The sequence below is a fragment of the Perca flavescens genome, chromosome 14 (assembly GCF_004354835.1).
Source record: "Perca flavescens isolate YP-PL-M2 chromosome 14, PFLA_1.0, whole genome shotgun sequence".
Lineage (NCBI taxonomy): Eukaryota > Metazoa > Chordata > Actinopteri > Perciformes > Percidae > Perca > Perca flavescens.
This window is the reverse complement of record NC_041344.1, coordinates 31,248,169-31,265,514: the sequence shown is the minus strand read 5'-3', so window position 1 is coordinate 31,265,514 and position 17,346 is coordinate 31,248,169. Positions and strand designations below refer to the sequence as shown.

General features: G+C 41.2%; 1 protein-coding gene across 3 annotated transcripts in view; it reads right to left on the bottom strand.

Annotated features, from left to right (window-relative positions):
- Positions 1-17,346, bottom strand: part of top2b (DNA topoisomerase II beta) — a 67,105-nt gene that overhangs the window by 28,236 nt on the left and 21,523 nt on the right. For all 3 annotated transcript variants that reach the window (XM_028598000.1, XM_028598001.1, XM_028598002.1), the window contains 7 exons: positions 16,680-16,853; positions 16,498-16,599; positions 16,230-16,367; positions 15,979-16,117; positions 13,247-13,404; positions 2,158-2,283; positions 1,955-2,065 (listed from right to left, as the gene is read on the bottom strand). In XM_028598000.1, coding sequence (XP_028453801.1) covers positions 1,955-2,065; positions 2,158-2,283; positions 13,247-13,404; positions 15,979-16,117; positions 16,230-16,367; positions 16,498-16,599; positions 16,680-16,853 — 948 coding nt within the window. The remainder of the gene's footprint in view (positions 1-1,954; positions 2,066-2,157; positions 2,284-13,246; positions 13,405-15,978; positions 16,118-16,229; positions 16,368-16,497; positions 16,600-16,679; positions 16,854-17,346) is intronic.

Below are 17,346 nucleotides of genomic sequence, written 5' to 3'. Positions count from 1 at the left end.
TATTTCATGCAAATAAACCTATGATGCCAACAACTCCACTCCGATTTAGTGATGACAGTTTGGTTCTGCTGCATCAATTTTGATCCTTTTCAGAGTTATTGTCCTTTTTACTCCACGCATTCTTCTTTCTTGTCCGTCAACAGTTTGTTTTGAGATTCAGGTGTGCTATGCTAAAGTAGCCTCAAGCAGCGCGCTACGAGATCTGCTAAATTCTCTACTTTCTAACTCCACACCCCCAGATTGTTTTCTTTGTCAAACTTGTAGTCTTCAGACCCAACTGACACGGACTCAAGTAACATCACATAAGGGCATTCATCAGACTTCACACAGCTCCCTCTGGAGACACAAAAGGCTTCATGCAACTTTTTTTCACAAATGCAGTAGTACTCCCCAACACCTGAAAACACACTTTGATGTGTAAAAGGGTTGGAGTTTACCTTTAAAATTTAATAATCTGGTACATGTTAGGGAATATTTCCAGCATATTTTGCAATTTAGTATAGTGTTAGTTAGGGCTGAAACGATTCCTCGAATAATTCGATTACAAAAAATCCTCGATGCAAAATGACTTGCCTCGAAGCTTCGTTCATCAATGTTACCAACGTTGTATCGCTGACGGACGGTGTTTCCACACGGATCATTATTTCTGTGGCATACCAGACACGGCTCAGTGTGCTGCTGGCGACACATGCCAGAGCGTATATAGCGAGGGGCTAAGAGACAGGCTGGAGAAAACGACAGAAAGTGTCCAAAGTTTGGAATCAGTTCAAACGTAATTAAAACTAAAACTCTCTACAGTGTGTATACTGCAAAATCAAACTAGCTTACCACGATAATAGCACGACGTCAATGCTTTAGCTTCTCAACAGAAAACACTGAGTCTAACTTAACCCTCCATTCCACGAAACGGGACCCGACAAAAGTAAATCACAGAGTCGTATGGACGATGAAACTACACCAAACACAACAACTACCGAAATCGAAGACAAGAAAATACGTAGTGGAGACCACGATCTGATCTAAAGAGTTGACGCGTTGACTATCCCTTCGGGAAAAACAGCTGATTGTCGCGTCTCTCTCTCTCTCTCTCTCTCTCTCTCTCTCTCTCTCTCTCTCTCTCTCTCTCTCTCTCTCTCTCTCAAGAAACAGCTGATCAACGATCTAATAGCATAAGTGTAACAGAGCTGTGTGACATTATAATCAAATATATAAATGAAAATAGGTTGAGTATAACTAATATTTACATATAGGCCTATTGTATATACAGATCAGTCTCCGGTAGAAACTTGTAGTTCTGAAAGTTAAGTTGCACAACTTAATGTAATGTTTATGTATGTTTAATGTATGCCTTAGTTTGAGGTTGATCTCATTTGAAAATACATTTTCTTTAAAAACACTAATTTGGCACTTAAACGCACTTAATGTTTAGTTTTTTGAGAGATGATATTGTAAGCAATGTATGCAATACAAATGTAGCTTTTTTTCCAAAAAAGTTGCCTTTTTCCCTAGTTTTGGTTGTTTAAAAAACGCAAAAAAAATCAGATTAATCGATCGATAAAGTGCTAGATTAATCGATTACAAAAAGAATCGATAGCTGCAGCCCTAGTGTTAGTATTCTGCTAAAATACAACTGCTTGTTGAATAAAAAAAAAAGATCATTTCTTCTATTGAACAAATTGAACACTGAATTGAATTTAAAAGGCACCACTAATAAAAAGGAATAACAGGTACATTTTAAAGTAAAGTTTTCTATTGATATTTTCTTTTAACTAAGACAAAATATTGTTAGTGTGAGTGTCTTTTGCGATAAGTCACAGCCGTTCAGGATTTGTGTTTATTGGGCCAGTTGATAACGTGGTAACAATAAAAAAAAAAAAAAAAAATATTGTGTAGCCCTAATTAAAATGGTAATGTACAGTCTGTGTGTGTGTGTGTGTGTGTGTCTGTCTCTTACTTTGACAATGGGTGTGATAAACTCCTCCAGGAATGTGTGTTTCAGCAGGGATGGCCAGTTGTGGTGGAAGAAGTTGATGAGCAGACCTTTGATATGGGAGCCATCTTGATCCTGGGACAAGACAAGAACTATTAGAACTGCTGGTTGAGCTATTAATGATTGTATCAAACTAAAGCTGTGTGAGTGTCCAGGAGGCCGCTCACCTGATCGGTCATGATCATGATCTTGCCGTAGCGCAGGGTCCTCAGTGACTCAGGGTCTTCGTAGCTCTTCTTGTATTGGAGGCCGACGATTTTGATGATATTGTTAATCTCAGCATTTTCCATGATCTGTTGGAAAAAAAAAAATGAGTAAGATTGCAGATGCAAGGCAAAACATAATAAAGCTCCATTAAGCTACATATTTATATTAGTTTTGAATCAATTGATTGAATCAGATTATTCCGAAATTAAATTCCAGTCTACTCAGATTTTGGCTGCTTTCAGCTCATTGATTTGGCAAAACCAAAACAAGGTTTGCCCTTAGTGTGCTGCCAATAAAGATCTGGAGCTGAGGATATCAAGAAACATGTTTCTTTGACATGGCTGTTGATATCTCTTCATCTTTGTGCTATACGTGTAATTGCTGTCTAACTCTGTGTATTTTTAGGGGTCCAAGCCCGAGGGGGCTTTGTTCACAGATCCAGCGGAGCTGTGGAACCCTATTGATTTCCTAAGGATTATTATTAGGCGTCCAAGCCCGAGGCTGGATAGGGCTGTGGAACCCTATTGTTTTTCTAGAGATTATTAGGGCCCGAGCGCCGACAGTGGCGAAGGCCCTATTGAAACTGAAGGAATTATTAGGGCCCGAGCGCCGACAGCGGCGAAGGCCCTATTGAAACTGAAGGAATTATTAGGGCCCAAGCGACGAAGGCCCTATTGGAACTGAAGGAATTCTTCCTTTCCTTTCTTCCGGCAAATGATTTGCCTTTTTGAGGGGCTTACAACTCACCAAAACTGGCGTTGCATCAATTCTGGTGAAAATGTACATATTTTAAAAAGGTACAATATGTAACTTCTCTGCATTAAAATGTCTAAAAACGGGCCCCGGTTAGCTCACCTGCCTGGTGGGCGCCCATATATAGAGGTTTACTCCACGACGCAGCGGCAGGTTCGATTCCAACCTGCGGCCCTTTGCTGCAGGTCATTCCCCCTCTTTCTCCCCTTTCAAGTCTAATCTGCCCTATCCAAATAAAGGCCTACAAAAGCCCAAAAACTAATCTTAAAAATAAAAACGTCTAAAATGTCAAAACGACCATACCTATGTTATATATTTTTTGGGTTGTGTAGTTACACTATCCCAAATGTTTCCATCAAATGGCAAACCCAGAGAAATCTGTTATTTTATATTCAGACATTACGTTTCATTTAGTCGCCCGTCAGTGGTGTCATATAACCTTTCACCACGTAGTTACTTGTAACCTCCGTCAAAACACGGGCACCCAGATGCTACATTCCAGAGTAATTGTAAATCCTACAATGTCACACAAAAAATTAATCAGTTTGTGATTAATTACATGCCACTTTGCAACACAGTAATATAGCAGGAACCTTATTTATCGATACATATCAATATTAATCCAGCTTGATGTTTCTACAATGTATGTGCTGGTTAATGCATGATGGATAACATTATAGGGTTACATGGATAAAAGCAACACTGCGCTAACCCACGAATAAGTTCACTAGTAACGTTAACGTTAGCTGTATAGATAGACGATTAATCTAATCCTAATTTAGCCAGCTAGCACACTCCTGTCTGCCTGCCTCATTCCCCGGCACAAAGAGATTTCATACGGGATGATAGCGGACAACACAGCTGGGACATGTAGCAATAGCTAGTTACCATTAGCCCCAGCCGGTGCTGGGTGCTTACGACGCTAACGGCAGTTTAATAAAGCGTTGGAAAACAGAGAATGTCAGACCCAGGCATCTTAGTCACAGCATCGGCCATTTCATACCCGAAACCCAACAGAAAGTCCGCCATTTTGAATTGAAAGTTCAAAACTAGTGTGATTTTGGCCATTCCCACGTGTCGTACTTTAACGAACTCCTACAGATTTAATCCGATCAACTTCAAATTTGGTCTATGCCATCTTAAGACGCTAAAGAGAAAAAGTTATTAAAAGATAAACGTTTCGTCATAGGGCATGGCCGTGGCGGGGCGGCCATTTTGCGCGTTTCACCATCAAAACAGGAAGGGGGTGTAACTTGAGTGTACATTGTCCAATTGGCTCGAAACTTTTCAGGATTCATAGACGACAACTACATGTGGATATTGGCTCAAGTCACAGCACCCTCTAGTGGCAACAGGAAGTGGGCCTAAAAGTCAAGGTGCTATACATTAACGAGCTCCTCCTAGAGATTTCATCCAACTGACTTCAAATTTGGTCTGTACCATCTCAACACCTTAAAGATGAAAAGTTTTTTTACGCAGCGTATTCATTCAGCTGTATTTCCTTTCCCTGCTCTCCCTCCGGCTCTCTGTCACTCACGCATCTCTCTTTCACACACACACACACACACACACACACACACACACACACACACACACACACACACACACACACACACACACACACACACACACACACACACACACACTTGGGGTCACTGCGAAATTTCCATTCCAGACACAATACCAGCTGAGATCACTTGCATTGTTTAATCAGGGCAGCAGTTTTCAGATTACATTATTTGCTTACATAATTGCAAAAGGGTTGTAGAAAGAAGTGGCTGAAGAAACGCTTGAAATTCATGCTTTTTGGTCCAAACGTCATACCCGAATTGAAAGTGGTACAGCTCCCATATACTTTGACATTCAGGGGTGTGCCTGATATCATTGGAAAGGTGATTGATGTGTAGGGTTGGGTATTTTTTTTTTTTTTTTCGATTCCGGTGCTAAATCGATACTTTTAAAACGGTGCCGGTGCCTAAACGGTGCCTGAACCGGTACTTTTCAATAAAGTTAAAAAAAAAAAAAAAAAAGAAGAAGAAAAAAAATAAGGGTAGTAAACAACAGTCAGTGACTTGTTTATTGCTAAGGCCATGGTCAAAATTAAAGATTTAATAATAAAGTAATAACTATAACAATAACTTATTTCACCAGTAAATTGCTGATGAACCCCAGATGGGAAAAGGGTATTTTACAATTACTGTCAATGCACCACGAGGCTACCTGTTTTAAGTGAATCTGTGTTGTTTAATTCCGACAATGGCAGCTGCAAGTGAACGCGCCGTCTGTGTTGTTTAATTCCGACCATATAAACATACTGTATATCTATGAATTGCGACAACGGCAGCTGCTGCGCTGCAGAGCAGACTGTTACATCTCGCTGTAGAGGTCCTCCACAGTGAAATACAGTCACACTTTACACTATTTAACGTTAGCAGTCAGCATTTTAACCGTGATTAATCCAGCTGCTAGCTAAAGGTAGGCTAACGTTACATGCTGTCAGGTGTAGTGTAAAGTCAGGCACCGAAATGAGGCACCGAAACTTTCGTTCTTATTCGGTCTCGTTACTACCGTTTACGTCGGCACCGGTTCCCTATTGGCACCGAGTTTCGGTACCCAACCCTACTGATGTGGATTTGTTTGTGTAGTTGAGAAGAGTTGTATTTTGTAGTTTTTTTGACTTTTTCTTTGCACTTTTCAAATGGAAATAAAAAAAACACAGACATATCTGTGGGAAAAAATTCATATAAAATCAATTTTTGAGTCTTTTGGCTTCCGGATTTTTTCTGTAGTAAGCTGAGAATGTGGCTAATGCCCTGTTTTGTCTGTCACCTGTCAAATGTGTTTAGAGCAGTGTATTCTAATTATTTTACAGATGTATGACTTGGACGGAAATAAAAAACCTCCATTTTAGCCTTTGTAACTCTGTGTCAGTAAGGCCTAGAATCACAAAAGACACTCGTAACAAAAACTTGAGTGTTTCCTTTCCAATGATATCAAGCACACCCCTGAGTATCAAAGTATATAGAAGTTGTACCACTTAAAAGAAGCATGGAATTTCAAGCGTTTCTTCTAGGGATGCACCAATCCGACTTTTTCAGTCCCGATACCAGGGCTTTGTGTATCTGTCGATACCAGATACCGATCCAATTGCTTGAATTAGTAATAAACTGTATACCTTCCACCTTATACCTTCCTTCCACCATGTGGAAGAGACTAAAGGCACTAGACCTTCCTAACTAAACATTACTTTCCTAACTAAGACAAATTAACATAGATGTAATGTATTGAATTCTTATTTGTTATTTAAAAAACAATTGTGCATTCAAATTGAAAATATAATGTAATCAAACTTCTTAAAATAAATTTAAATAAATAACAATAATGGGCCACCTTTATATAGGTTTATTATGTCTTATTCTACTGTCAGGAGTACATAGAATATCACAAAAACATGTTAATGTCATCATGTTTACTAAAAGCTTTGATTACTAAATTATGTCAGATTTTTTAGAAACAAAAAACTTTGGAACAACAGACGACTCCTCTGAGATACACGTTGCTCTGGTGTATTTCCGGTCTTTCTTCATCCTCTAGCTAACTTTTTTCTCTGTTCTTGAATGTGCAGTAGCGACCGGAGCCTCTCCCAGTTTAACAGACTGTTATGCTACCTGGCTAGCTAGGCTAGCAGCTATAATGTTACCCAGCATGCCGTTGGGCGGTGTACATTTGTAAATGTAAAATGATTAGTGTTAGAAACTGTTTAAGTCACAAATTGTTATATGCTATGGTGTTTTATCCATTTAAAGAGAATTAGTTGTGGGTTATTAATTGTTGTGTTATAAAGTTACTACCATGAGTGAGAAGGGTACGCAATTAACAGGGGTCCCGGTGCTGCGACAGAGAAAAAAAAAATAAAAAAATAAAACTAGATCTGTTAATTTTTCCGATCCAGCTATTTTTGCAATATCGGGGCCGACATCCGGTCCTAATATCGGATCGGTGCACCTCTAGTTTCTTCAGCCACTTCTGTCTACAACAGTTGAGAACCCTTTTGCAATTATTTAAGCACATAATGTAATCTGAAAACTGCTGTCCTGATTAAAAAACAATGCAACTGATCTCACCTGGTATTCTGTCTGGAATGGAATTGACATTTCTAAGTGACCCCAAACTTTTGACCGGTTGTGTGTGTGTGCGTGCGTGCGTATATATATCGTGCAATGCCCTAAACCAACTTTTTCGAACTTGTCCTAGGCCGTGCGACCAATCTGCACGAAACCTGGTAGATAGCATCTCCAGATGGACGAAGAATTTTGCTACGTTAAAGTATGGGAATATGACAACCAAACAAATTTTCCTAGCTAGCTACCACACACATATCATATCTTGGCCAAATTAAATGTTATCAGCAAATAACTTGAGATTCTTGTTCACCATCCCACTACGATGCTCTGTACCAAATTTGACAAAGATCGGCCATTAGGGGGCGCAATAATCAACGTATACGAGTTTTGTCCAATAACTTAATGCATTTAAATGGGAAATTTGCATTTGCATTATCTCTGCCAAAGTAAATGTTATCAACACAAAACTTGTGATGCAGGTTTGGCACGCTGCTCTGAGGCTATCTAACAAATTTGGCGAAGACTGGCCATTAATTGGCGCTTTTGTCGACGTAGATCAGTTTTGGATTTAGATCAGTTTGGGATTTTTTTACACAATCAATGTTAAAGGTGCTCTAAACGATGTTGGGTGATGTCAGTTCTTGTTGATAACTTAATAACTTTATAATTATAACTAATAGAAACATACGGTCTTTTGGAGCTAAAAGCTAACAGTTGCCCCGTTCTGCTGATGTCTTTATATCAGCTATAATGTTCACTCTGTTTATTTTTGCACTAGATGACTCCAAATATAAGAACTGTAGATGTGATGCTCAGTCGGCATGCCGCTCTGAGGTTCTGTACCAAATTTGGCAAAGATCGGCCATTAGGGGGCACTGTATCTAACATAGACCAATTTCGGTCCTTTTACTCCATCAATGATGAACCGCAGACCTTGCTGCGCACACCTCTCGATATTCACCAACGTTTGCCTCCCCACGTAACGCTTTGGGTCCAGCTTTCGCTTGCTCCCCGGGCCATCGGCGGCGACTGGCAAAGCTCCCTGGGGCGTCAGGGGCGACAGGCATCGGAAGCTTGGGCCCCGTCATAACTGCTTGCAGTTTTAGTTTTCCATTATTAGGGGTCCAAGCCCGAGGGGGCATGGGAACCGCATAATGCTAGGCAACGCGGTTCACATCTCCAGCGGAGCTGTGGAACCCTTTTGTTTTTCTATGGATTTTTATTTTCCTCCCTTATTATTCTTCTCTGCCTAAAACTGACTACAGCCTAAAATGTAGTCGGACTGGTCCAAAACTCAGCAAGGACCTCAGGTGCAAAAATTGACCCACTTCCACCACTAGGTGGCGCTATAGCAGAAAAAACACGTTTAGCGCTATAACTCCCACACCGTACACCCGACATTCAAAAACCATACATCTTCGCGTTGCCTGGATCCAACTGAATCACGTGATATAGGCCACGCCCATTTCCGCATAGAATTTTATGCGTGAAAAATCGTGATTTATCAAAAACCTACTTTTTCGAACTCCTCCTAGACCGTGCGACCGATCTGCACAAAACTTGGACCGTAGCATCTCCAGATTGAACAGACAAAAAGTTATAACAGGAATTTTTATACGATAACAATTGTGCATATAACACACACACTTTCGGGCATCTGGTAAGGATGCCCCCTGGGCGCCTCCCTAGGGAGGTGTTCCAGGCACATCCAGCTGGGAGGAGGCCTCGGGGAATACCCAGGACTACGTGGAGGGATTATATCTCCAACCTGGCCTGGGAACGCCTCGGGATCCCACAGTTGGAGCTGGTTAATGTGGCTCGGGAAAGGGAAGTTTGGGGTCCCCTGCTGGAGCTGCTCCCCCCAGCTACCCGATAAGCAGGCGAAGATGGATGGATGGATTGACGCACAAATTAATTTGTGTAGCTAACTATGAAAACACAAACTTTGCCATATCTCGGCCAAAATGAAAGCTATCAACGGCAAACTTTAGAGTCTTCTTTGCCATGACTCTCTGGAGGTGCCCCAAACTTTTACGAAAATTGGTCACTAGGGGGCGCTACAAGTACAAAAAGTTTATATCTCATGAACGGCTCATCCGATTTATACAAAATTTGATGGGTACCATCTCGGGCAAATCCTGAGGCCAACCCTAGAGTGGGGTACCGAGGGGTCAAAGTGGGCATGGCCTATGGGCCCCAAGGTGACCCAACTCTAGATTCACCCCTTACACTAATGTGAACAACTTTAAATTTACAGGGTAGATGGACAATGGGCCATGGACCACAGCTACCAAAAATTACACATGTGAACCACTAGGTGGCAATCCAGCTGAATTACCTGATATAGGCCACGCCCATTTCTGCTTAAAAGTTTTTTCGCAATATCGCGCAATGTGCAAAACCAACTTTTTCGAACTCGTCCTAGGTCGTGTGATCTGCACGAAACCTTGTAGATAGCATCTCCAGATAGACCTGATCAAAAGTTGTACAAAGAATTTAGCTTTGTTAAAGTATGCGCTACCACACACATATCAAATCATATCTCAGCCAAATTAAATGTTATCAGCAAAGAACTTGAGATCCTTGTTCAACATCCCACTACGATGCTCTGTACCAAAATTAGGGCGCTATAAGCGACGTTTATTTGTTTTGGCCAATAACTCAATGCATTTAAAAGGGAAATGTGCAATTGCAATATCTCTGCCACAGTAAAAGCAATCAACACGAAACTTGTGATGCTCGTTCGACATGCCGTTTTGAAGCTTTGTACCAAATTTGGCAAAGATCGGCCATTAGTGCGCGCTATAATCAACGTATAAGTATTTTGGCCCTGTTGATGTTAATTGAATATTTGCAATGGGAATGTATCACAGACCTTGCACACTTCTCAATATTTACTGATGTTTTCCTCCTACCGTTACGTTTTGGTTTTCGCTTTCACGTGCTCCCCTGGTGTTCTACAATAAACAAACTTCTCAACCCACCTCACAAAGTTTCTACAACCTTCAGAGTGGACAAATCTAACTCTTTTCTCCCCCTTTTATCAATTCAAAATCATCACCATTCATAGGCGCTGATACCTTGCAATTAAACATTGCATTTGGTGCTGAGTGGAGCATCATAGTGTGATTGGTTATGTTGGTGTCATTGATTCTTAATTTCCCACGAAGCTGCTTCAACATGCCTTTTCATCTCCAATCCTATCTGTATTTGTGAGAAGTGGCGCTGTCCTAAATTGAAAGCCTACTTCACGGCTTTATTATCGAGTTAATAGGCGTGTGTGTTCGCATCGGACACTGTCCATTTCCTAAGGTTCTGAAATGCAAACAATTTTTTTTTCTTTTTTTTTTTTTAAAAAGGCCTTGCGCCTGTGAGCACCCACCGCCGAAAAAATAAAATACACCATTTACAACAACCTGACCACCTCGCCTGCTCTTTCAACCACCACACTGGCCTACCCCGCTCCACCCTCTCAGTCACTCTCTCATTTCTCTCTGCTGTCCCCTGTGGTCAGGGGGGCTAAGAAGTTTGTTTATTGTAGAGAATTATTAAAGGTAGTCTGTATATCAAGCTCAAGTTCATTTATAGAGCACATTTACAAGCAGTCACTCCTGCCCCAAAGTGCTGTACAGATACTAATACCGGTAACAGCATATATATGCATGGAGATGAACTGTTAATCACTACATTTGCAGAGTACCGCAGACCTTGTGCATCAAACCTCTTGATATTCACCAATGTTTGCCCCCCACATAACGCTTCAGGTCCCGCATTGGCGCAGCTCCCCGGGGTGTCGGGGGCGGCTGGCATCGGAGGCTTGGGCCCCGTCATAACTGCTTGCAGTTCTAGTTTTTATTTTCCATTTCCCCTTTCGGCCTAAAACTCAGACTACAGCCTAAACCATACATGGTGGGGGGTTGCCGTTTTCAGGACTGGTCCAAAACTCCCCAAGGACCTCAGGCGCAACAATTGACCCACTTCCACCACTAGGTGGTGCTAAAGCAGAAAATAATGCATTTGGCCCTATAACTACCACACCGTACACTGCACATTCAAAAATCATACATCCACACGTTCCCTGGATACAACTGAATCACGTGATATAGGCCACGCCCATTTTTCGACTTTTATGTGTGAAAAATTGTGTTTTTTCAATCTCCTCCTAGATCGTGCAATCGTTTGGCACAAAACTTGGCAGGTAGCATCGCCAACGCATTTTACGAAAATTGGTCACTATATCACACTATCCTATCTGTATTTGTGAGAATTGGCGCAGTCGCCCACGCCCATTTTTCGACTTATGCGTGAAAAATCGCAATTTATCGAAAACCTACTTTGCCGAACTCCTCCTAGACCGTGCAACCGATCTGCATGAAACTTATTCACATATGGACCACAAGGTGGCGATATAATGACGTCAAATGTGTTTTTGCCTATAACTCCCAGATTACACATTGCACATTAGAAATCCTTACATCCACGTGTTCCTTGAATCGAGCTGAATCTGATGATAGGCCACACCCATTTCCACCTAGAACTTTCTTCGCAATATTGCGCAATGTGCAAAACCAACTTTTTCAAACTCCTCCTGGGCTGTGCGATGGATCTGCACGAAACCTGGTATGTACCTGACCAAAAGTTATCAAAAGAATTTTGCTATGTGCAATTTACAACCAAACAAATTTTCCTAGCTAGAAAAAAAACAAACTTTAGCATATCTCACCAAATTAATAGGTATCGGAGCAAAATTGGTATTATTGTTTGACATCCCACTCAGAGTCTCTGTACCAAATTTGGCGAAGATTGGCCATTAGGGGGCAATATAGTCAACTAGACCAGTTTTGGCCCTTTTACTCAATCAATGTTAATGGGATATTTGCAACGGCAATGTACCAAGGACCTTGCGGCTCACACCTCTCAATATTTCCTGACTTTCGCCTACCCACCGTTACGCATTGGGTTCTGCTTTCGCGCTCCCCGGTTCGTCAGGGGCGACTCGCAACGAGGAGGCTTGGACCCCGTCATAACTGCTTGCAGTTCTAGTTCTTTTTATTTCTTCTTTTGAGCGGAACTGCAAAATGAATTTCAGTGTTAACTGACAAAGTTGTATCGTATAGTATCATGTAGTTTCGCATATAAACGGTTGGCAGATGCTTCCAGCAAAAAAAGCTGACATGGACTAACTGTTTTTCCACCCGCTCAGCAGGAAATGAGAGTTTAAGTAGACGGTACGTTAAACACAACATTTAAGCAACCAAAAAAGAGCTTGATATTTATAGGTGTTGAGTTAGAACACCAAACCAGTGCTAATAGGTGAGTACATCATTGACATACATTTGACAGGAGCAAAGGGGTGGCCTTGTTGGATTTGTGAGTGCGCACTCGTTTGCCTACAAATGAATGACAGATTAAAAAATACTGGGTGGTATCTAATAAGTAGCAGGGCCAGGCTTTCCCTTCACAACAACTTCAAATACTTTCTATCTTCTTTGCCTTTCTTTCCTGCGCTGTGGTATGTCAGATTCAGTTCTTTGAAAGTCTACAAGATGGAAATTATGCTTTGTACTTTGCACTCTCAAACGTCCAATAAATATTTAACAATGTTTTGATCTACTGAATAGGAGAGTCTTGGAATATATACAACTTCATCCTAGCTTCCATGACACTAACCCTCAAATGTATTTATGCATGTTGGGGGTATTATTACCCACAACCAACCGCACACAAATAACATTATAGATCCCCATATTAACAGTTTAGCTAAGATAGTATGAGCCATTGAGGGAAAACATGTCTTTTTCTTGCCGACTGTGGCTAATCACAAGTCCGATCCCCGGGTCTTCCTGTCCCTGTGTCAAAGTGCCCTTGAGCAAGACACTGAACCCCAAGGCAGGCCAGAGCCTGGCATGGCAGCTCCGCCACCATTGGTGTATGAATGTGTGTGTAAATGGGTGAATGAGAGGCAAAATTCTCAAGCGCTTTTGTCCGGTAGAAAGGCGTGATAAAAATGCAGTTCATTTACAATAAACAAAGTCAGACCCACTCATTCCAACTTAACTCACCTTTCCAGCTATCTGTAATCAACAGTTACTACAAAGTCTTATAATTGTTTTTTTCACATGGCGTTTCTTTTATTTCCTACACATCATTTTACAACTGTCCAGTGTCATACCTGCTTATGTGTTGCCTCTCGCACATTTAGGATCTTTCCTCTGAGCGGGAACACTCCGTAACGATCGCGCCCAATGACTCCTAGTCCAGAGACAGCCAGAGACTTGGCTGAGTCTCCCTCAGTGAGGATGAGTGTGCATTCAGAGGAGTGTTTGCCACCTAGGACATGGATGTGGAAAAGATTCATAATCTAATTACTGTGCAGTTTTCTGGATGGTTATAATCTCATGTCATTGTAATTCTCAGATAACAGTTGGTATTCAAAAAAGTCTCACATAACAGGCCTTTTTCACAGCAGACATTTTGTATCATCATAGTAGGAAAGGCATGTGTTACTAATAACACCAACAGAGTTCCCTTTCCCTGACGGATAACCCAAAAACATAACTACAGCTGTCACCAGAATAAAAAACATGGAAATCTCACTTTCTACAATATGGGACCTTTTTACGTAATACCCATAATGTACAAATAATGCTTCTGAAGCCTTGTAATGCCTTTAGACAAGACTTCATAACCAATATCTTGCTCTTTAAACGCTGTTCTCTAGTCCACATCAACATTTATGATTTTGCTTGAGAGGCAACAACAACCACATTCAAGCCATTCAAGGCAACACGTTCTCCTATACATTAAAGAGGTGATAGAATGCAAAACCAATTTTACCTTGTCATAGTTGAATAACGACAGTTCGGTGGGTAAATAGGACATACATAGAAGCTCAAAATCCCACTGACACCCCTTTACCCCTTTACTATGAAAATCTCATATTTTGAAACTGCTGCTGAAAATGGGCAAATCTCAACAAAGCTAGAAGTTGACGTTAGCATCTCAGGACCTGTACCTTTGTCACGCCCATGGATGTATTAAGAGAACGGTCATGCCCCAACATTTACATAGGCTATACAACTGAACTGAGATCAGGTAGTCTTTTGAATCTAGGTCGCGCAGATCTCTGCTATTCCATTACAAAATTCACTTCTGAAACTTTTTTTATACGCTGCCGCCTTGACAGAGCTCCAGGGCCTGCAGCTCGCTGTTCTCCCTCACCTCTTCTTAAATGGCCGGTGTGTGACTGAGAGCGCTGTCAGCAAGCTTGTTACGCCCGCAATCTCTACTACAACAATTGGGGAAATAAACGCCTCTTGTCCACGAGTCTCATTGATAGAGCCCGCGGTGAGAAGGAGTCCATTAATGAGAGCTAGCTAGCCTCCTCCTAATGAGACCTCTGAAATTCCCAAAAATGCATTAAACTGAAATCCGAAATCGGACAAGTGTTAGCTAAGCTTTGTAAGACCTTGGGGAACCTGTAATATTCATGCCGTGACGAAATTCAAATTGTTAGCTAGCTAGCTGCTCCTCCTAACAAGGCCCCCGACGTTCACAAAAATGCCTTAATTTGAAATCGGACACAACGGTTAGCTTTATAAGACCTTGGGGTAGATGTTATATTAGTGGCGTGATTATATTCAAACCTAAAATATACTATAGTTATGCCGAAAGTGTAGCTAGCTAGCTAGCCACAATCGTTTCCCATCGTATTGAATGGGACACATAGCTAGCTAGCTGCTCCTCCTAACAAGACCCCTCACGTTCATAAAAAGGCCTTAAATTCAAATTGGACGGTTAGCTTTTGTTAGCTTTGTAAGTCCTTGTGGTAGCTGTGATATAAGTGCTGTGATGAAATACAAACTGTAAATATAGTTATGCCGGCAGCCGGCCATGGAGCCACGGTAGTGCAGTAATCCACAAAGAGTGACTTTGCCCTGGATATGGAGCCCAGCAATCTAATGTGTGTGTATGGGGATTCGCTCAACCAATCAGTGCGCGTGTCTAATGTGTGTGTATGGGGATTCGCTCAACCAATCAGCGCGCAGCTCATCTAAATATTCATGAGCATACCATATTTGAAGAAAAGCTCTTGTTACAAATAGGGCCAAAACACAGGGATGCATAAGGGCCAATAAAATATCAACCAGACCATTTTCAGCCCAACCAATGTTACATACCCCATTAGGAGACCTTAAGGAACAGTGTGAAATACCCTATATAATCATTCTATCACCCCTTTAATAAATAATCACACTTGTTGGAAATGTCAGAGGACGGCCAATTAATTCATGTCCTATGGTCCTGTGATAAGGTCCAGGAATGTTGGACAGGGATATATGGTAACCTATGTCGGATCGCAGGGACTGCGGGATTATTTGTTCTGGAGATGGGTCAATCCTAAACGGGATGGATAAACACATAAGAAGCTGGGTCCAGACTAGTTTAATGATAGCCACACAGATTATTTTAAAAGGATGGAAGAATGAAGGGGTGCCGTCAATCCAGGAGTGGGCCTGTGAGATGGCTAGGGTGGCAGCATTTGAAAAAATGTCATAAATGGTTTGCCAGATTGGATGAATTATATACTAGAAAATGGGGAAAGTACCAGAGCTTTCTGGAGAACTCCTAAGAAGCTTTGTGCGGGGGAGAGACGTGTATGATGGGCATATGGTGTTGTCATTTATACATAGGTTTATTTGGTTTATTGTCTATTTTGTTATTATTTTGTTGAATGATCTGGAATATTGTATTGTATTGTTACAGTGTCATCTTTTCTTGATTTTTGTGTAGGTGGGTTGTGATGACGGAAGGGGGGGATCTATTTATGTAGCGAGTTTTTTGTTTTGTATTTTGTTTAAAAAAAATTATTAATCAAAAATAAGTAATCACACTTTAACATACCGGCATCGTTGGCGTCGTCTAGCTTGGGAATGCCTTTGATCTTGCTGTACTTCACAGACGAGCACTTTTTATTAAGCTGGGTCTGAGCTTTGAACTTTACCCAGTTGAGTATGCTCTCAACGATCCCACAGTTGGTTGCCTGTGGGTGACAAAGAGACAAAATCCTTTCACGACTGATGCCAAACTATTTTACACCAGCAACCGAAAAGCAGAGTGAGGAGTCGAAACTGGAATGAGAAGTGTGTCCTTACAGCCCTGATGAACTTCTCTGACAGAAGGCACTTGGACCCAAAGCTCTTGGTCTGGAGAGTCATGTTCTCCTTGGTCTGGGAGTCAAAGGTGGGGTTCTCGATCAGTGCATTCACAAACACCCAGATATGGTTCTTTACCTGAAGTGCAAATAGAGGAAGGTCAATTTAAATTAAATTTTAACACACACCTGCAATGAAACTACCACAGTTGAGTTACAAATGTTGCAGGAAAAAAAAAAAAAGTTTCAGTCATCACACATAACCCTACCTGGAAGGGTTTGACTGTCACTCCCGCCTTGTTCTTCTTCTTCACCACTTCAATAAGTTTAGACACTATCTGATCCACCACATAGTCAACGTGTCTGCCGCCCTGAAACATGAGCGCCCTCAGTGTTAGAAACCAAATTTTTAAATCGTTTACTTGAAGCGCTTTTTTCACTGTTAATATACCTTGGTCGTGGCGATGCTGTTGACGAAGCCAATTTGTTGGAATCCCTTCTCACTCAGGGTGAGGCAAACCTCCCAGCGATCATTCACAGTCTCATTCACCACCTTCAGAGCAACGCCCGTCTCGTCCAGTTTGTCCTTCACATACAAATCCACATAGCTGCGGAAGCCAGTAACCTTTAGTCACAGAAAAGACAGATTCAAGTTAGGTTTAATGGGTAATATTTACCTATGTAACACCATCACATTTGCTGTCAGGCCTGTCATAAGTCATGGACCACAGCTGCAGAAAATGTTAGTTGAAAAAGGAGTAAATTACTATAGATAATAATATTCATGAACAATAAATGTAGGGAAAAAAGCAACAATTCGTTAATGACAGCAATGATATCAAATATCATCCAAGCAACATCTGCTCAAGTCTGATATGATGGAGGTTTACTCCCTGAGTGCAGCTGGCAATTATGTCTTCATTATTATTATAGATGAAGAGACTGAAACACTGATGAGTCTCAAATTTTGTTATCTTTCCCCATTTGTACAATTGTCATGAAAACTAATACATATACACAAATATGCGGATCTCTGGATTTGCAATTACAGATCTTTGGATTTTCAATTACAGTTTAACTGGAAAGATGATCCATTAAAAATACTGAACATATTATGA